The sequence below is a fragment of the Sarcophilus harrisii genome, chromosome 3 (assembly GCF_902635505.1).
Source record: "Sarcophilus harrisii chromosome 3, mSarHar1.11, whole genome shotgun sequence".
Lineage (NCBI taxonomy): Eukaryota > Metazoa > Chordata > Mammalia > Dasyuromorphia > Dasyuridae > Sarcophilus > Sarcophilus harrisii.
In genome coordinates, this window is record NC_045428.1 from 593593510 (window position 1) to 593614305 (window position 20796).

Here is a 20796-nt window from a genome sequence, read left to right on the forward strand (position 1 = left end):
TGGAAAGCAGCTATTTCTGTAGGTAATTACCCTTTCAAAAAATGAATTAAGTGGCTAATAATTAATGGAAAGCACACTAGATAGGGGCTCATGGAGACCTCAGCCTCTTAGGATTACCCTAGAAAGCAGAGGAAGAAGTAGCAGCCACCTTCTAGCCATCCAGTCCATATATAAATTAAAAAAGAGTGAACCCAAAAGGAGGCACATCAAATCACCCTTCTTATCCCTCCTTCCCCTTTAAAAAATCCTTTAAACTGACCCTCCAATCCCCCTCAAGCATCCTTTATCTATCGTCCTTTACCTCTTCTCCTTTTTTCAGCCAAACTTAGAAAAATCTGTCTATTCTTGCCTTACTTCCTCTCCTCTTGTAATCTGCCTTCCAACCTCATCTGTCGCTTGAAACTGCTCTCTGAAATGATCAGGTTTTTAATTGCTCAAACGTGGGGGCCTTTTCTCAGCTCTCATTGGCACTTCAAGCCCTTCCCAGCCTATATTACCAGACTTATCTGACATCCGGTTTGGCCAAACTGACCTGCCTGACGTTCTCTATGTTATTTCCCACCTCCATGCCTTTGCCCTTTCTCCTTGAGTCCTCTTAGAATACCTACATTTTTGTTTGTTTGTTTTTTTGTTTTTGTTCCTCTCCCAGCCAGTTCCTACCCACTATGCTTCCTGATCTCAGCTGCTGGGGCCTTTCTTGGGAACTTTGTATTCACTTAATCTTGTCCACACTGTTTCCTCTCCCTTGGATAGAATGTAATCTCTTTAGGGGAGGAGTGATTTCATTTTTTTTTAATTTACTTTGTATCTACCATGATACCCAGCACAGTGCCTGACACATCCTGAGGTACTTAATTGTTGCTATCATCCTTAATAGATACTCACTGGATGAATGAATGATTAGATCACCAAGAGAAAAAGGAGAGAAAGGAGAATTGAAACAAAGGCAGGAGATAGAGGCTGGACTCAAGAGTCCAGGGAGGTTTGAGAGCCCAGGGGAGGGGCTGGAAGGGAAGGAAAGGCAGCTAGATGAAAGCGAGAGGCCAGTGGCTGAATCAGGAAAGTGTTGATTCTGGACAAAGTGCATCAAGTTTTCTTATATATAAAATGGGGACTTGATTTCTATAGTGCCCAATTCTCAGAGGGAGGGAAGGAAGGAAGGAAGGAAGGAAGGAAGGAAGGAAGGAAGGAAGGAAGGAAGAAAAGGAAGAAAAGAAGGAAGAAAAGAAGGAAGGAAAGGAAGAAGGAAAGGAGGCAGGAAAGGAGAAATGGAGGGAAGGAGGAAGGAAAAAAGATTACAGATATATCTATAACTATATAGCTATAGAACTACATAGATATAACTGTACAAACTATAGAATTACATAAAAGTGACCTATTACTGATGTTCTGCAGAACCCGCAGCCTGCCCTCCCAGAGAGAACCCAAAGACCCAGAGACAAAGTCACACATCTTTATTGGGACAGGAAGGAAGGCAAGGGGTTCAGACCCTTTTCTTAAAGTCAGGCCCAGCCCCGCTCCCTCTCCCCAGCCCCCCTGCACGTCTCCCAAGTGTCAGTGGGGAGAGGGAAGAGGCTGCCAGCCTCTTCGTCCCCCTGTGTCAGTGGTTGGAGACAGGGCTGTGCCCCTCAGAACGGGCCCGGGAAAGAAGGCTTGGCAATCTGGGCAGAGACAGACCAAATCAACGGGCCTGGGCCAGTGGGCGGGGGGCTTGTGCTGGCCATGGGCTGGGGCTGGGTGGCCCCCATGCGGAGCAGGTTTTCTCAGCAGACCACACGCCATGGCTGCCACAGAGCAGGCGCTTACAGAGAGTTGCGTCAACTTGACAGGGCAAGAGGAAAGGGCTCAAATGCCTGTCCTGAGAGGGGTGTTGATCCTGGATTTGGGAGGAAAAGCTCCTTTCGTTTTACAGATGATGTAGCTAAGGTGGGGCAGGGGTGGCTCATTGTGTGAAGGGGGATGGACGATTAGTCTAGGCCAGAAGAGAGGGCTTGGGAGCTGGGCTAGACCCCCGCCCGGTCAAATCCAGTACAGGCTAGCCCCTGGGGAGATGGCTGGCCTGCTTGCCCAGCTTCTCCTCCACAGAGCAACTCGCAAGATGCAAGAAAGCCCGGATCAGTCCAAGAAGGACCTGGAATCATGTGGTTTGGGGTTCTTGCTGGGGGACAACATCCATTTTAGGGCAGCCTCCTATCCAGGGCTTTTAATTCTCCAAGAACATGGAGCATGGAAGCATGGGAGCACCACCACCTGCAGAGTCTGGGAGAAGAGGAGGAGCTGGGGCCCCCTGGGGAGAGCGGGGCGCTCCTCCCGGGTGCCTCCACCCCAGTCCTGACTGCTATGTGGCCTCCGGGCCCGGGGGGAGGAGGCTGCCCCCCCCAAAAGCCCCTTCCCGATACTGGTTGGGAAACATATTGCTGCCTACCAGGCTTGCCGTGCCTTCAAAGCCCGAGGCAGGGTACGAGTCCAGGGTTAGCAGCTCTGGGCTGTGTGGTTCTGGGGGGGCACTGCCCTCTGCACTGCCCCCCAGACCAGGCCCAGGGAACAGGTCCAACATGGTGAAGATATTCGAAGACTGCTCGTAGGGATAGCCGTAGTTATCCATGGGATCTGGCTCACCGGGGGGCTCCAGGCCGGGCAGCGTCACAGGTGGCAAGAAATCAGGCTCAGGCATCAGGGAGGCTGGTGGGAGGAAAGGGAGAGCTGCCAGCATGACAGGGGAAAGGAATGACAGTTAGCTGGGGGAAGGCAGGCAGGTAAGGAAAACCAGCCCAGAAGAACACCCGCCCCCAAGACACTAGTGGATGGCAGAAATGAATAATCTTAAAATCCACAAAGCCCCTTCTTCAAGGGGATGATCCAAAACCTGAGAAGTCCAAAGTTAACCTTCCCAGCAGATCAGTGAAAAAGCACCAAATCCTCCCCCACAAAAGGAAGAATTTAAAAAGCAGATGACAGGAGTTGCATCTTTTGTTTTCATTCTCCTCTTAGCCTGGAAAAGCTCTCCTCTGCAACTCTCCAAAAGACTCCAAGCTCTCTGGGGGCAGGACTGGCTCCGGCCTATCACACAGGAGGTCCTTAATCAGTGTCTGCCGATTTGCCTGATGGGAAGGCTGGTTCCTTTATTTAGGTCATTCCTTATTCTTTTTGTTTCACAAAATTGTTCTTTAAAATGAGAACCCAAAAGAGATTCCCATTCTCGTGAAAGATGTATCTCAAAAAGTATTTCTGTGTCCTCCCGATTATAGTCATTTTACGATATAATCATATTATCATTATATTATTCTAAAGGACACTGATTATACCATAATAGAGGATATGCCCTCATAAATCATCACCAATCATCTAATATATTACAGATGAAGAACAGGGATTGTATTATGATGACATCATCATGTGTGATAAATCATTATGTCATTTTGATTAAATAGATGGCAACTGATTGTATCATGATAATAACATAATATATGACGTCATCAAATCACAGATCATGATCACGTTGATTATATCACGTATTATAGCTGAGGATTATTGATTATATCACGTTTGTGTCATATTATATGCTATACCGGTATATCACGTCCCATTCAAGTTGATTATCTCACATATTATACCATAATCATGCTAATTTTTATTATAGATAAGTAGCATGGATCATAACATAATACATGCTATATCAAATCATAATCATACGATAGGCATGATTATATTGTCATAATATGCAATCTATCACCATATCAAATCAGAATCACGTTGACTGTATTATCAGTTATCAACATCATAATGGGTTTATATTATTACATCATTATTATAGCAATGATATTGATTATGTCCCATTATGAGGATTGATTATTATAATAATATATGCTATGATATTATATAATACCATAATTATATTGACTATCATGTTATAGATTCTATAATAATATGGTATATAGCATTATTATAGCAATCATGTTGATTATATCATGAGAACTGATTACATTATTCTATGATATATCACTATATCACATGATAATCATTTATCCTATATTGTAGATTATATCATGACCTATAATTGCTATGTCAGTCTTGTTGATTATAATCAACAAAATTGACATAGTAATTATATCATAGATCATATCATATCATAGATGAGAATCACTGATTATAGCATGCCATTGTTTTTATATAGAAATGATGTCACTACATGTCACACTGCCTATAGGACAGGGAAACAAAGTGACAACAGGAGAACATGAATTTGAATCCAAGTAGCTTTGGACGAGTCCCAAAATCTCTCTGTTTCTTCATCTATGAAATGGGAGGAACAACAAGAGCACCTCCCTCGGAGGATTATCCCGTGGATCAAATGTGCGATCTGTATGCTGGCTATCACTAGCAACATATATTATCTCCTCAGCTACGTAAGAAGCTGGCACTGGAGCCAAGATTTGAGTTCGAGTCCCACCACACACTCTGACCTTATTATCCCTCACTGTCTTTGCCAGGTGCGTGGGAGGAGGGAGTTTCCACACTGGAAGTTCCTCATCAGTATGATCCCAGCTCTGGGCCCCAAACTCATCACACTGCAGTAGCATATTACACACGCCATGGGGGTTTGTTATCTACCGCGACCACACAGATTTGATGTTTGACACTGGACATGTCAGAGCATGAAGTAGTAGTGGAGCCCAGGTCTGGGTTCAAATCCCACCTTTGCCACTCGCTACCTCTGTGACATCGGGGAAGCCCTTCCCCCGTCCGGGACACTGTCTCCTCATCTGTAAGAGGAGGGAGTTGGACGACCTCAGAGATGCCTCGCTGAAGCCTTTGACCCAAACTGCTCCGGAGGCCCACGGCACTCTATAGCTCTCAGAGCTAGAGGGCGGATGGAGAGCATGTTGGGCCTGGAGTCACCAGGTTCCAAGGTCAAATTCAGACCGGAAATGTATTAATGGGCAAGTCACTGAATCTCTGTCTGGGTCAGTGTCCTCATCTGTAAAATGGGCCCAATAAAAGTCCCTATTTCCCAAGGCAAATGAGGGACTATTTGCAAAATGTTTTATAAAAGTTGAAGCGATACAGAAACACTAAATACTATTCTCAGCATTAGCATTATGTCCCCCGGGGAAGATGCAGAGTTTGCCATATGGCTCCCAGCTTTCCCTGAAAGACCCCCATCTTTTATAGCATTGACACTCTTTGGGGGAGGACACAGGGTCATGAGGCAAGAAGCCCCAGATGGTGTTGAAGGTCTGCCCTAAGGCCCATGGACAAGCCCAAGGAATGGGGGCAACACTTTATAAACAGGGCCAAGGGATGGAGTGGGGCAGTGGGGAACTGTTATAAAGAAGGGTGATGGGAAGATACGGCAAGAAAACACGGGGGCTCAAGCACCAAGGAAGAGCAAGGGATGATGGTCCATGGGCTCTATTGGGGTTCATGCAAATCAACAAAATGAGAGGGAACCTCTGTTCCCCGGTGGTAGAGACTGACTTTCTTATGGGCATTTAGTGGGCAAGAGTGGTCTGGCTGTTGGTCCGACTGCCCAGAGCCAGGGGATTCACAGTCCCACTGGAGTACCTGAAGGAGGCCAGTGTTTCCAAGGTCTACTATGGTCTCTTTTTGCTTGGCCTTTAAGGCCTCTCCCCATGTGGCTCCCTGTCCCGCTCTTTGACCTGGTTTCACATTCAAACACTTCACACACTAGATGTTTCAAATTGGCTTACTTGCTGTCCCTTACACTAAATCAACAAGCATTTATTAAGTGCCTACTGTATGCCCAGAACTATTCTAAGCAAAATAGCAGCAAATGGTTCCAGCCTTCAGGGAGCCCATACTCTAAAGAGGGAAGATAACAAAACCTCTAAATATCTCTCTGCTCTTCCATCACAGTGGAGCTATCCCTTCTTGCCAAGTTAGACTAATAACTAGGGTGGGGTGGCTGGTACTTTGCCACAAAAGCTGGAAATGAAGGGGGCACAGACAGTCCTTGAGGCCAGTGAAATGCGCACCTTCATTAAAAAGGGAGACCTGAAGATGGAGAGCTCCTTTCCCCATCCAGAGGGACGTCCTGGATAAGCAACACAGAGGCGGAGAGCAAACTAAGCACAGATAAAGGCAGACTGGAAGAATCAGAGGGGAAAGGTGCAGACACTGATGGGAACAAGAGAAGGCTTCTCGCGGCGGGGCGTGGTGGGGGTGGGGGTGACCTAAGACCAGAAGGAAGCAGCACTGCAGGTGCAGGGACTTGCTGACCCCCTCGCCCCCCCTCCTCCCCCCCACCCCAGACATTCAGCCTCTACCCATATCTACAAAGTTTCTCTACTTGGAAGCCCAACTTTCCCGGGCCAGAGTCATTCTTGGCAGGAGGGCTTTCCTGAGCCCTCCCCCCCCCTTCCTTCTATTTATTTGTATCACTTTTGTATCTGAGCATATACTGTTTCCCCCTTAAATGGGAAGTTCCTTGAGGGCAACCGAGTCACTGTTGTCTTTGTAGCTACAGTATCTAACAAGTAGTAGAAACAAGCAAAAGAAAGAAACAGTTACTGAGTGTCTGCCAGGAACCCTTGTGGGTGCTAAATAAGGGGATATTGATTGCCTATTAAACAACCAGTATTCCTTCCCCGAGCCCAGACCACTGCCCTTCTCCAGCTACCGGTAGCTTGAAGAAAACCCCGGCTGAACAATTTCTCTCCCGGGAGGCTTGTGTGCCCAAGTAGAAATCTGGCTTCCAAGCGAGTCCCTGGTGGCGTGATGCTGGGCCCGTCACCTGACGCTAAATAAGATCCCGCTACTTTCTAAGATGAGCAGGGGCAAAGTGGAGGCCGATTCGTGTTGCTGAGAAAGTTCCCTGTGCTGACGAGTAAAAGCCCAGGGGTCAGCCTGTTCCACTAGAGTTAAAGCCCAGAGCACGGCCGCACGGCCCAGCCAGGAGTCTGGACCCAAGGTCCTTCCGACTCTGCAGGGCGCTCTAGAGAACCTAGTCCATCCTTGGGGAAGCAGGCTCACTTCCTCACCAGGAAGAATGTCCCAGGTGTTACCGAGGGACATAAAATAATACTAGGAGAGCATCCCATCGTCTTCCTGCCTACTGAGCCTCCCTTTCCTGGAAGCCGGCCCCACATACTGGCTCCAGTTCCTCTCGGGAGTCACACAGAGCAAAGCTCATCCCTCTTTTCCTGGGCCATCTATAAGACATTTAAACAATCTCTCAATGTGTCTAATTCCTTACAAATAAAGGGGAGAATTTTAATTCTAGGAAGGAAGGAAGGAAGGAAGAAAGAAAGAGAGAGAGAGAACAAGAAGAAGGAAGGAAAGAAAGAAGGAAGAGAGAGAGAAAGAGAGGAAGAAAGGAAGGAAGAGAGGAAGGAAGGAAGGAAGGAAGGAAGGAAGGAAGGAAGGAAGGAAGAAAAAGAAAGAAAGAGAGGGAGGAAGGAAGAAAGAAAGGGAGAAAAAAGAAAAAAAAAAGAAAAGAAAGAAAAAAAAAAGGAAAGAAAGAACCAAGCCAGCAAACCATAGGCTAGTAAACTGGATTTCAATTCTGGCAAAAACCTGAGGATATTATTAAAGGGATGGTACATGCACATTTAGAAAAGGAGGTAGCGATTGCAAAGAACAAGTGTGGCTTTATCAGGCACAGGTCACACCATTGCAGAAACAAAGTAAAGATGGAAAAACTAAAAGCATAATAAACATAATAATGCCAATAATGTAAAGGGAAGCGACATGAAGAGCAGCCAGTGGGTAGAGCCAAGAGTCAAAGAGAGCAGCCATCAAATCCAGTCTCAGATACTTCCTAGCTGTGTGTCCGTGGGCCAGTAACAACCCCTTTCTGCCTCAGTTTTCTCAACTGTAAAATGGAGACAAGAACAGCACCCACCTGGGAGGACTATCCTCAGGATTGAACAAGATGTTTGTAAAACACTTAGCATGGTACCCGGCACATAGTAGGTGCTCTTTAAAAGCTTATTCCCTTCCTTTCTTCTTCCTTAGCTTTCTTCCATGGCCAGCCCTGGTCCCTTCTGAGTTTTAGAATCCCTGATGCTGCCTAGAAGCCTCCTTGGCTCACTTTTGTTTTCATTAGCAGTTACCTGCTTTTGCTTCTGTACACGGCTGTCTCTGCAACCTTGAGTTTCAGAGGGTTTTCTAGGGGCTCCAAGGGGATCAGTGCCTTGCCTAGTGTCACAAATGGGACTTGAAACCATGACCCACTGACTCAGGAATTGGCTGTCAGTCCTCCACACCAGATGGCCTCCATTTCTATTTGAGATTGATGATCTCAGAGCCAGGAAGACCAGGATTCGAGTCGGGATTCTAATATATCTTAGCCAGACAATCCTGGGACTCACTGAACTTCCCAGGGGCCCCTAGGGAAACTCTAAATTTCATAAGAGTGATCATTCCCCAATGGGAGTCCTCAGCTTCAATGAAGTCACAGCTCTGGGCCAAAGGATATGTCTATACATATAAATACATGTTCATTCTCATCCTTACTAATTATTAGGAAGAAAAAAAAGAGGAGGAAGAATAAGGACTTGGGAAGTCTTAGATATTCTTGATATGAAGCCTTTTCTGGTGCTTTCCCCACTAAACTACATTGTATACTTTGTATGCCTTTTTTTCCCCCCCTTTATAATTTCTGTCTAAGCTAATATAGGTCCTTTTGTTGCGCTCATTAGAATGCCATTTATCATACATGTACCCCGATTTTACATGTATAGCCTATATCAGATTGTTTGTTTTAGGGAGGGGGGAAAGAAGAGAGGGAGAAAAAAATTGGAACTCAAAATCATTTAAAAAATGAATGTAGAAACGAGTTGATTCAAGCCAGATCCAATGGTCTTGTGATAGAGAGAGCCATCTGCACTCAGAGAGGACTGTGGGAACTGAGTGTGGATCACAACATAGCATTCTCACTCTTTTTGTTATCGTTCACTTACTTTTTTTTTTCTTTTTGATCTGATTTTTCTTTTGCAACATGATAATTTTGGAAATATGTATCGAAGAATTGCACATGTTTAACATACATTGAATTACTTGCTGTCTAAAAGATGGGGTGGGAGGGAGGGAGAAAAAAATTGGAAAACAAGGTTTTAGAGGGGTGAATGTCAAAAACTATCTATGCATATATTTTGAAAATAAAAAAGCGAACACTGAAAATTGTCTTTATGTGTTGGAAAAAATAAAATACTATTGAGTGGGGGAAAAATCTTATCTGTATCCCCATCACCTGGTACATGACAGACCCTTGACAAATGCTTGCTGATCCATTGATTCAAGTTCTTTTGTTTTTCCAAATGAATCATGTTATGGTTTTGTCTAGCTCTGTTAGGAATTCCCTTACTGGTTTAATTAGCTTAGCATTAAACCTGTAAATTAGTAGTATTAACTATAAAAATGCTAATTATTAAAATTAATAATTAAAATTATTAAAAGTACTAAGTATTAAAAAGGGTAGTATTAACATTTTTATCAGTGACACCTCCCAACCATGTACACTGAACACCCCTCCAATTATTTAAATTTTTCTCTATTTCTTGAAATAGCACTTTGTAAACACAAAGGCTATTGTATAATACCCTTTATTGTTGAATACAACAATACAAGGGTTGAATGTCCTTTGGTACATGGACTCTTAGATGTATATGTTGCATTTTATAGTTCTTTCAAGTAGCTCTTCCTTTGCGAGAACTGTCTTCTCTTCTGAGATAACCTTCCATCTACTCTATAAATTTCACATATACCAATTTTTTTACTCCTCCCATTAGAATGCGAGTTTCTTGAGGGGCAGGGATCACGTTTTTGCTTTTTCCCTGTCTCCCCAGCTTTTGGCATCGTGCCCTGTACATATTAAGCGCTTAATAAATGCTTGCTCCCTTGACACTCTTACCTCTTGGATTTTTGTCACTGTTACCTGGAAGTCAGTGGGCTTATTTTGTATTGAAGTTAGTCATCGTCTCAGTTAGTCTGGGATTGGCAAATGATAGGCTGTAAATGAGTATAAACTGGGGCAGGAGGTGAGTCTCTCCTCTCCCTCTGTGCCTCAGTTTCCTCATTTGTCAAACAGAACCAAGAAGCCTGAGATGGGTGAGGTACAGAAAATATTTTGCAAAGTCCAAGGGCGGTTTTCTTGACCGGCAGGGGCAGAGGAGGGTTTCCCTCTGGCTGTAGCTGTACCATGTTCTTCTCCCTCTCCTCCCCCTCCAATCCTCAAACTCACCGGCACTAGATGTGGGGCTAAAATGGTCCAAATAGCCCAGTTTCTTTTTCCTACGTTTGCTTTCAATTCCATGGGGATCTGTAGGAGGAACCAACAATATTACCATCATCATCATCATCATCACCACCATCATCATCATCATCATCGTCACAATAGCGACAGCAGCTCCTATTTCCTGGGTCCCATTTGGAAAGCTCTTTTCTTTTAGAAATGCCACAAATAGGGCAATGAGACTACTATCCATCTCATCGGACAGAAAAGGGAACTGAGACTCAGAATTCTGAAGTCTGGCTACTAAACACCAAGCTTCCAGTTCTCTGGCCCTTCACGGTTCAACTTTCCTCCCAACCAGTCCAATAGATAGGCAGGAAAAGTACTTCTAGCCTCAGGAGTCCCGAGTTCAAATTACAAGTCTGCTGTTTATTAGCTGGAAGACTTGGGCAAGCTCTCCCTCTCTGGGTTCCAAGATCTTTGCATGGACATGAAGCAGCAGATTTTGTCCAAGAGTGTTTCCATTCTAAATTCTCTCATTTTCCTGCTCTCCTTTGCAAATGGGGAAAGTGAGGTTGGGGAAAGCATTAAGTACTAAATTCTGCACACAAGTTGCTTTCTAGTGAGGGGAAATGGACTTCCCAGCAACCAGAACTGCCTCGGGGCAGAATGGGCTGACTTAGGAGGGAGTGAGCTCCCCATCACTGGAAGGTCCCAGCCACAGGTTGCCCAAGATCACTCATCAATCTAAGTGGCAGAGTTGGGGTCATAATATGGTTTCCTGACTCTGAGTCCAGAGGGCTTTCTCCTCCATGACAATGCTACCCTTACTCCTCTCTTTTGGGTCCCAGGCCTGACATGGGAATCCCAGTTGAGAACTAGAGGACCCACCCAGTGCAGAACACGTCTATCTGGTCAAGGGATCCAGGGCGACTACCTCCGCTCAGGGGGAAAGGGAAAGGTTTTTGGTAGCAGAATAAATGGGGGGAGAAGAGAGGCCACAGCAGGGTGGTAGAGAAGAGATGGATTCCCCACCTGAGCTGCTTAGTTCTCCGAGCACATCCGGCATCCCTCGCTTTCTCTTCTTGTCCACACCATAGCTGTCTGCGGGAGGAGAGAGAACGCTAAGAACTGGAGAGCCGGGAGTGGGACGCCTCAGTGGGGCTGGGTTCGACCTGGCAGCCCCAAAACTTACGTGAGGGGAAGCTGAACGAACCCAAGAACGATTATGAGAAACAGTGAGGGGATGATACGAAGGGCATCTCTCCTGATTAGGCCCCACCTGGAAGCCTGGGAGTTCTGAGCACCAAAGGATGAGGACTGCCATGTGAATCACAAAATCAGAGCTTAACAATTGGAAGGGGCCCTTTAAAGGAAGGAATCTTGGGCAGTCAAATCTAACCTCAGACACTTTACACTTCTTAGCTGTATGAGTGAAGGCAAGTCACCAATTGAGAGAGAGAGAGAAAGAAAAGAAAGGAAAGAAAGACAGAAAGAAAGAGAAAGAGAGAAAGAAAGAAAGAGAAAAAAGGGAGAGAAAGAAAAAAGAAAGAGAAAGAAAGAAAAAGGGAGAAACAGAAAAAGAAAGAGAAAAAGAGAAAGAAAGAAAAAGAAAAAGAGAAAGAGAAAGAAAGAATTAAAGAGACAGAGAGAGAAAGAAAGAAAAAGAGAGCGAAAGAAAGAGAGAGAGAAAAAAGAGAGAAAGAATTAAAGAGACACAGAGAGAAAGAGAAAAAAGAGAAAGAAAGAAAAAAAGAGAGAGAAAGAGAAAGAAAGAAAGGAAAGAGAAAAAGAGAAAGAGAGAGAGAAAGAAAGAAAGAATCAGTGGAAGGAAGTGGGGATATTTAGATAGAGAAGACCGTTGGGAGGGGCTGTCACATGGATGAGAGCTAAGGCTGCTCCGCTTGCCTCTGGGGGCAGAACCAGAAGTACCAGGTACCAGGTATCACAAGTTTCACGCAGCTTGGTGGTGACCACAAAGGGGAGAGGCCCAATGACACGGGCTGTGAGGAAGGCCTGAAGAGCTTAGCCAGGAAGGGGATGGGATGAGGGCTGGACAGCCTGTGTGCTCCTCTGTTAAAGGCTCAGCATGGCCCTTGGAAGGAGAATCAGTTGTGTTCTCCTAAGGGAGAACATGGGAGCCAGGGCACAGGCAGGAGGGCAGATTTCAGCTCACTTTATAGAGTCAGAGGACGTGTGAGCCGGCGGCCCCTCAGCACATCCTGGCTGTACCATCTTAACCATTACCCAGCATCCCACGCTCGAGGCAACACCATAAGCTTAGAGGGATCCGGTGCCGAGCATGTGCCCGGGGCCCAAGGTGGGCCTCTGTGTGTGCTCAGGAAGGGGCGAGGGGCTGCCTCAGGAAGGGCGAGCTCCTACCACTGAGAGTTTCCAAGCAGAGGCTGAGGGGTGCGTGAGGGGAACGCAGCGCGGGGGGAGGGGGGGGGGTTGGATTTTTCCAAGCGGGGGGAGGAGGGGGGTTAGGACTCAAGCGCTCAGCTGCTCTGGGCCACAGGGGCCGAGGGAGGGAGATGGAGCGGCAAGGGAGGAGCTGCAGGCTAGAGAAGCAAAGTATCCTGGAGTTACCGTGGTCAAGGGGTAGGTATGTGAAGGGCAGGGGCTCGCTGCACACGCCATCTGTGAGTCGCTGTAGGAACACATTGACAGTCACTGGCTCGGGGATGGACAGATCCTCATAGGGCGGAGTCTTGAACACTATGGCGATCTGCCTGTGCACATCAGCCTGAGAGAAGTCGGCCCTGCCTTCCCAGGAGGCCGTGCTGAACACCACAGAGATGTCCTCTGGTGGGGAGACAAGGAACGTGATGGAGAGGAAGGGCGGGCCAGGAGGGGCCTCCCCCAGCCCATGTCTCCAGCTGGCGGGGCCACCCTACACCCTGGCCGCGTCCCCAGCACTGCACACGCTCACAATGCGTCCCGCTGCGCTCCTCCCTGCCACCGGCTCAACGTGTGGCTCTGGACAATTTGTCCTGGCTCAGCCTCAGCTTCCCCAATTCAGAAAATGAGGAAGTTGGACTAGGTGCTTCTCCAGTGCCTTTCCGCTCTGGAGTTCTGTGAGAGCCTTCAACTCTAGCATTCCATAAGGCTAAGCTCTTTCTCTGCTCTAGAACTCTGTGCATCTAAAGACTTTTCAAACTCCAGAACTGTGTGGTTAAGGTTCCGTCCAACTCTAGCGTTCCATGATTCTAAGGTCTCTGTTGATTCCAGAATTCTTTGATCCAAAGACTTTTTCCAACTTCTAAAATTTCTTAATTCTACAGTTCCTTCCCCCTCTAGAATTCTATGAGTCTAAAGTTCCCTCCAATTCTAGAATTCTGTAAGTCTAAAGTCTCTTACAACTCTAGAATTCTTTGAATCTAAGGTCCCTTCCTACTCTAGAATTCTACAAGCCTAAAGACCATTCCAACTCTAGAATTCTAGGAGTCTGCGTCCCCTTTCCAGCTCTAGAACTCTAGGAGTCTGAGCCCCCTTTCCAGCTCTAGAACTCTAGGAGTCTGCGCCCCCTTTCCAGCTCTAGAACTCTAGGAGTCTGCGCCCCCTTTCCAGCTCTAGAACTCTAGGAGTCTGCGCCCCCTTTCCAGCTCTAGAACTCTAGGAGTCTGCGTCCCCTTTCCAGCTCTAGAACTCTAGGAGTCTGAGCCCCCTTTCCAGCTCTAGAACTCTAGGAGTCTGAGCCCCCTTTCCAGCTCTAGAACTCTAAGCCCCCTTTCCCGCTCTAGAATTCTAGGAGCCTGAGGTTTGGTTCCAAGTCTAGAATTCTGAGCCCAATTTTTTCCCCTGGAAGGCTTCTTCCAGGCCTGCGGGTCCCCCTGGGGCCTTTTCTCACCACCCTCCGGCCCCTGGGGCTGTTTCCTTGGGTTCGCCCTGCCGGCCCCGCCCATTCTGGTGTCCCCGCCCCCTCACCTTTCTGCACCTTGTCACACAGCAGGTACAGCTCCTCCCCCCCTGTGCAGGGGCCGCTCTCCTTATTGATCCGGCAGATCCTCAGCTCCGAGGTGTTTGTTGACTCTGAGGGAAGGAAGGAGGCAGGCAGTGCATGAATTCGGCGGCCGGGCCTCTATCGGGCCCCTGCGTCCAGGCAGGGAAAGCGGGAGCTGGGCCCTTTGCTCCAGGGGCCCAGAGGCCCGATCCTCCGGGGCCCAAGATTCTCCCCAGGGGAGGCAGCTCATCAACAATCGCCAACAAACACTGGCTAAACATCTCATGTGATCCTCATCACAACCTGGAGAGCAGGTGTTTTTTCTCCCTATCTTATAGTCAAAAATGAGAGAAACAGAGTAAGCAAGATTTGCTAGGCCGAGCAGTGGAGAGAGGCCCGGCCCTCAAGTCAGGGGTACCCGAGTTCAAATCCAGACTCAGACACTTAACACTTCCTGGCTGTGTGACCCTAGTCACACCCCCAATTGCCTCAGAGAAAGAAAGAAAGAAAGAAAGAAAGAAAGAAAGAAAGAAAGAAAGAAAGAAAGAAAGAAAGAAAGAAAGAAAGAAGAAAGAAAGAAAGAAAGAAAGAAAGAAAGAAAGAAAGAAAGAAAGAAAGAAAGAAAGAAAAGAAAGAAAGAGAAAAGAAAGGGAGAGAGAGAAAAAGAAAGAAAAAAGAAAGGAGAGAGAAAGAAAGAAAAAAGAAAGAAAGGGAGAGAGAGAAAAAGAAAGAAAGAAAAAAGAAAGGAGGGAGAAAGAAAAAAAGAAAGGAGAGAAAGAGAAAGGAAAAAAAAAGAAAGAAAGAAAGACTTGTTCAGGGTCACACAGACAAGGAGTATCTGAGGCTACATTTGAACTCAGGTCTTCCTGACATATAAAATGTGTGCCACCTAGAGGCCTCAGAACTCAGTGACTTACACAGGACAAGATATTGTCTGAATTTATTAATCCTCTCTTTTCTATAAAATCAGATTCATTGAGATTGCGACCAGCTCTGACATCCCCTGTTCTAAGGCCCCTCCCACCTCTGACATCCCCTGTTCTAAGCCCCCTCCCAGCCCTGACATCCCCTGTTCTAAGGCCCCTCCCACCTCTGACATCCCCTGTTCTAAGCCCCCTCCCAGCCCTGACATCCCCTGTTCTAAGCCCCCTCCCAGACTTGACATCCCTTGTTCTAAGCCCCCTCCCACCTCTCTAAGGCCCCTCAGCCTTCCCAGCTGTGGATCCAGCTCCTGCATGAACACCCCCCTCCCCTTCCCCTTCAGGACTTGACTCACTCTTGTCATAGACAGGGTCGGAGAGCACGGGCTCCAGCCTCCTGAGCTGGCCCTGGGCATCTCGGTAGGAGGCCAGGAAGCAGATCCTCACGACATTCATGTCTACTTCCTGATGGTTCTTAAGGGAACCCGCTGGGGCGTGGAGAGCCAAGGGAAGAAAGTCACTGGGGGAGCCCTGTGGGCCCCACCCCGCCCCCTGAGGAGAGGGGGCCCCCGTGAGAAGCCGGGCAGGGGACTGGGAGCCAGGGCAGGGGGGACCCCTCACCATTGTACGGGTCAATCCCAAGCTGAATCTTCCTCTCGATGGCGGCTTCGATCTCGCGCTTGCGGACACACTGAATCCCTAAATTGTTGAAGCTCCATTGGGGGAGGGGGGAGGAAGTTACCGGACAGAGCCAGAGAAGCGGCCCTCTCCTCTCCCCACCCGGTCTCCCTCTCCCAGCTCCTCATGTTTCCCGGGGGGGCCCTAACGCTCCCTCCTCTCCCTGGATAGACAGGCACCTTGGCTCCCCTCCTGCCTCCCAGGGGGACAGGGGGATGCTGGGGCGGAACACCAGGGACCTCTGCTGGGGTCAGGCTCAGAGATGAGCCATAGGGGTCTCAGACCAAGCTTTCTTCTGGTCTCGCACGGAGGGAGAGAATCCAAGGTCTGGGCCCGGCTGTGCGGGGGTAGCTTCCCTGCCCTCTCTGGGCATCACAGGGACTGGGGAGAGGGCGGACCCGGAGACTGCGGCAGCCAAGCCGCCCTGCTCCAACCCGAGGCCCTCAAATCGCCCGTCTGCGGGCCGAGCGGCGGCCACGGGCCCTGGCGGGCCGGGGGAGGCCCTAGAGGGGGAGGCCCGAGACCGCAAGTTCTACAGCTGTCTGGCTCGCCGAACAGCTAAAGGGACAGAGGCGCGTGAGGGCACGGATGAAAAGACATTGGTTCTGCGCTGGCAAAGCACCAGGGCGGGGGGAGGGTCTGCTTAATTATGTTCAAATAGGCAAGACAAGCAAGGGCCCTGCCCTCAAGAAGCTGATATTCTATGGGAGGAGGCCTGGGGGGCCCTGTCAGGGAGGAGGCCAGGAAGCCTCTGTACGGGATATTGGGGAGCCTCTGTTGGGGAGGAAGCTGGAGGGGGGCCCTATTGGGGAGGAGGCCAGAGGGGGCCTATTGGGGATGAGGCTGGGGGGGCCCTGTGGGGGAGGAGGCCGGGCCTTTGCCCATGTGACGGACGCGTCCTGCCCAGGCCTGGAAATGCTGATGCTGACAGTTAACCCCAGGTGGGGGGGCAGGGAGACTCCCGTAGCTGTTTCTGCTCAGACCCAAGTGTCCAAGGCAGTCACCTTGGGGAAGAAGTGCAGACCCTCGGAGGCAGGAAGAGCGAGCCAGTCCCCCGTGTCTGAGGCTCTGGCCTCCCCTGGACTTCAGAGCCACTTCCAGCCCAAACCTGGTGCTGAGGAGGGAGAGCCGGCGCCCGCCCAGCGCCCAGGTTGGCGCCCGGGACAAGGCGCGTCGCCCCGCATTGGGCCCCGCTCTGCCGGGGTTTGGCAGCCTAAGGTTCTGAGGGCGAGCGGGAATCGCGCCGGGCAAGGGCCCCGCGGTACCTGTGTCGGGGGCTGATGTGCGGCCGCAGCCGGACCCGGCAGACGCCGTCGGCACAGTCCTTGCCCACGAGGCCGTGAGGGTGAACTCTGTGGGGCCAGTCCTTCCACACCAGGCAGGCCGTGACCTCCACCTCGCGGATGCCCCCGCAGTCCCGGAGCTGTGGGGCAGGCAGTGAGGCGAGGGCTCGGGCCCCCGGACCCCCAGCCCCGGCCCCTGGCCCCGGGCACCCACCTCGATGGCTGGCAGGGTCTTGCTGGCCTCCGTGCTGCTCTCCCCGAGGATGCTCCCGGCCGAGCGGCCCTCGCACTCGTAGCGGAAGCGCATCCCGCGCTGCTTGGGCTGCTCGATGATGACCAGGTGGGGCCGGGGGCCGGGCCAGGTCGGTGGCAGTGGGGGCGGAGGCGGGGGGCAGCCCAGGGTCACCGTGCTCAGGGAGGCGGGGCCCCGGGGGACCAGCCGAAGGCTTCCCTCCCCGGGAGGGGCCCGCTCCAGGTGGAAACCGTTCTCTTTGATGTACTCGTCAATGATGTCTGGGGTCAGGTGACAGCGGGTCAGCCACCCGCCTCTGAAAGCCCAGGCCGCCCCCCCCACCGCCCGGCCCCTTTGTGCTCCCCCCTCAGACCTCCTCTCTCTAGGAGTCCCTCCTCCTCCCAGAGGTCCCCACCGAGCCCCCCGGGCTCCTCCACACTTACCCAGATCATCTGTAGGGGAAAGAGAAGGGAGAGAGATCAGGGTCCTGGGATCACTGGGCTTGCCAGCACTTCCCCTGGACCTCCCAGCAGATGCCATGATGGAAAAGCTAGGAACCGCCCCCCCCCGCCCCCACCCCCGCCCCATGCACAGGTTGCTGGGGCCCAGAGAATCAAGGCTGTTAAACACTCAGGTTGGCCAAAGGGCCTCGGGCCGTGATCCCCAGGGACGGAGCCCTCCCAGAGACGGGGCAGATCTCTCCTGACTGCGTCCCGAGCCTGCCCCGCTCCGTGGCACTGGCCCCCCCCATTCCTCCATCTTCACCCAGGCCCACCCCCTGCCATTCTCACTTCCCACCCCCTTTCCCAGCAGCCACTGAACAGATTTGGAAATGGGTGCTCAGCGTGGCAAGACCACCCGCCCCCAGTCACACGGAAATGGTGGGAGCAGGATTTGAACTCGTGCCGCCGTCTGTCTCAGAGGGGAAACGGATTCAAAGCCAGCTTATACAATCTCCTCATCTGACATCTGAGGAAACTGAGTCCCAAGCTGGGAAAAAGGGTTTATGGCACAAATGGAGACAGCAGCCAGCCTGGCTAAGCCCTGAGGCGTGGGCCACCACCCTCCCTCCCCACAGGCAAGGCTCTGGCCTTTGGAGAGCCCCCTGGGCTGCCTCCTCCTCCCGGCCCCCCCGACTGTCTCTTCCCCCCCCCTCTCCTCTTGGGTTCTTCTTCCTTTCCCCAGGATCTTGGCCCCTCGGGCCCCCCCTGTGCACAGACCCGACCCCTCCCCGGCTCTGGGAGCTTTCCCGGCCCTCCTCCCCCCAGGTTTTTGGGCCGGCGAGGGACGGAGCCACTCACAGTGGGAGATAGAAAAGGAAAGGCGTCTGGGGAGGTGGGGAGGAGGCTGGGCTCTCACCCTCCTGATGTGAGGCCTTTCCAGGCCTGGGGTCAAGACTATAGACCGTTGTGTGGGAAAGGACTTGGGACCACATCGATTTACAGCTGGGGAAACTGAGGCAGTCCTCCCCAGTCCTCCCTTCCGGGCCGATCCCTTCCCCTAGAAGGGACTTGGGGCAGGGCAGGAGCCCAGAAGGGGAATCCCAGTCCTTTCCCTCCACCTCCCGGCTGGCCCAGGGGCTACCTAAGGGTACCTGGCCCGGCCAGGCGCACTTCCTGCTTCTGGAGTGACCTTTCCCCTCCCCCACCCAGCTGGAGGCCAGGGAACAGTTTCCCTTCCAATCAGAAAGACCTGAGAAGGTGAATTCGCTGCCCTCCCGCAAAAACCGAAACCTGTGAAGGTCAGAGCTGGGAGGGCCCGTAGGACTCAGAAGGTCAGAGCGCCCAGGGAGGGAACTTGGAACCCAAAATGTCAGAGCCGGGACAGCTTCAGAATTAGGCAGGCAAAGCTGGGGGGGCGGGGGGTCCTGGGGCCCGGCACAGGACGGGAGCTGGGCTGGAGGGGCCCAAAGCCCCGTCCCCGTCCCAGGGGCTGAGTTCAAATCCCAGTCGGGCACTAACTGTTGTGTAACCCCCACTCTTCACCCTCCCCTTCCCTCAGCTGTTAAAATGACAGTGGCTTGTAAAGACCCTCCCGGCTCCAGGCCTGCCAGGTTGTGCCCCGGGAGCGGTGTCGGAGCTGGGAGGGAGAGCCTGTCACAAATGAGGAAACCGAGTCCAAGAAGCCGTGCAGGAGTCCGACAGGCAGGGAGCGTTCATTGGCCACCTGCTGTGTGCCAGACCCCGAGCCAAGCGACAGGAGGCCCGAGAGGGCAGGGGAGGCCGTGTCACCCACCTGTGGTCCTAGAGGTGGGCAGAGCCAGGCCGGGGAGGTCCGTGGGGCCTGGAAGGAGCAGAATCGCGGGAGATTCTGGGTTCTACTTACTGTCTCTGAGGGGGGCAGGGCCTGTCCCCTCTCCCCTCCGACCCCCAGGCCTGCTTCTTCCTTCCTCAGGATCACTCATCTTCTTCTTGGGGGGGGGGGGGGGGGAAACTCTTCTCCATTCTCCCTCACTGCCCCCCCCCATCTCTGCTCCCCCTGCCTAGGGGAGGCTCTTTAACTTCCCTCCCTCTGTCCGGACCTTCCCTCTCTCTGGCCTGGGAGGGCCCCCTCCCCTTTCATTCTCCCTCCCTGCTCCCCCTGCCCGGCATCCCTGCCTACGGGAGGCTCTTTAACTTCCCTCCCTCTCTCTGGCCTGGGAGGGCCCCCTGCCGCTGTCTTCCCCCCTCCCCCCCGTTTCCCTTCCCGGTCTGTCTCCCCTAATTTCTCTGCCCCCCCCCCACTCCCCCGATCTCCGTCCCGGTCGGGAGCGGTGGGGACTCTCACCCATGGCGGCCAGCCCGGAGGAGGCGGCCACGGCAGGGGCAGCGGGGGCCGGGCGGGCCGGACGGCCGCTCCTCCGCATGGCAGGGGCCCGAGGCCCGGGGGCGCAGGGCGCGCTGAGCCGGACGGGCTCCCCGCGGGCCGCAGCAGATCCGAGCCGGAGTCGGAGCCGGGCCGGGCCGGGCCGGGCCGCGGGGGGCGGGGGAGGCAGCGGGAGCTGGGGGCGGGGCCGCGGAATTCCCCGGCGCCGCGAAGCCCGCCTCCCCCATTGGCCTGGTGTGGCCCGTGACGTCACGGCGGGTGGAGCGGGGAAACCCCCGCGCACCACGTGACCTCGGACCAGCCGCCTGGGCCCGGGGGCGGCGCTGATCGGGAAGAAGGGGAGGAGCCTGGCTCCGGGGTTCCCAGCGCTGGGGGAGGACACCCGCCCATTTTGGGAGGGGGAAATTCGAACCCAGGTCCCTGTTCCTTTGTCGATCTTCCCTCTCCACGCTGGCTTTTAGAAAGCGATTTGGGGAGGGGGGCCGTCTGGAAAGGTCCCGCTGGCCATGGGATGCGGTCCCGAGGGGCAACAGCTGAAAATCGCGGGGATACAGGGAGCCCCGGGAGACGGGCCAGGATTTGGGGCCGGGGCAGCCTGGAAAGGTGCCTCCGGCCCGGAACCGGGACCCCCCTCAGCAGGTTATACCCCTCCTGTCGGAGGCCAAGCTCGGTGGGCCCAGGCCCCTGAGGCACTGTGGGGGGAGGGCTTGAGGAGCTGTCCAGCAGCGGGACCGGCCGCG

At 52.0% G+C, this 20796-nt stretch overlaps 1 protein-coding gene across 3 annotated transcripts; it reads right to left on the bottom strand.

Annotated features, from left to right (window-relative positions):
* Positions 1–1439: 1439 nt before the first annotated feature.
* On the bottom strand, positions 1440–20759 carry RELB (RELB proto-oncogene, NF-kB subunit). Of its 3 annotated transcripts, none has more exons than XM_031963226.1 (12): positions 20018–20759; positions 19487–19534; positions 17695–17703; positions 17234–17532; positions 17002–17159; positions 15680–15771; positions 15415–15546; positions 14123–14227; positions 12785–13000; positions 11231–11299; positions 10205–10282; positions 1440–2682 (listed from the first exon to the last, which is right to left on the bottom strand). In XM_031963226.1, exons 1-12 carry the CDS (start codon positions 20094–20096, stop codon positions 2339–2341), a joined length of 1629 nt encoding a protein of 542 aa, XP_031819086.1. In that variant the 5' UTR covers positions 20097–20759; the 3' UTR covers positions 1440–2338. The 3 variants fall into 3 exon arrangements, with proteins under 3 accessions (XP_031819086.1, XP_031819084.1, XP_031819085.1); XM_031963224.1 differs by having other exon boundaries at positions 1440–2703; XM_031963225.1 differs by lacking the exon at positions 17695–17703 and having other exon boundaries at positions 1440–2703.
* Between the last annotated feature and the right edge of the window lie 37 nt (positions 20760–20796).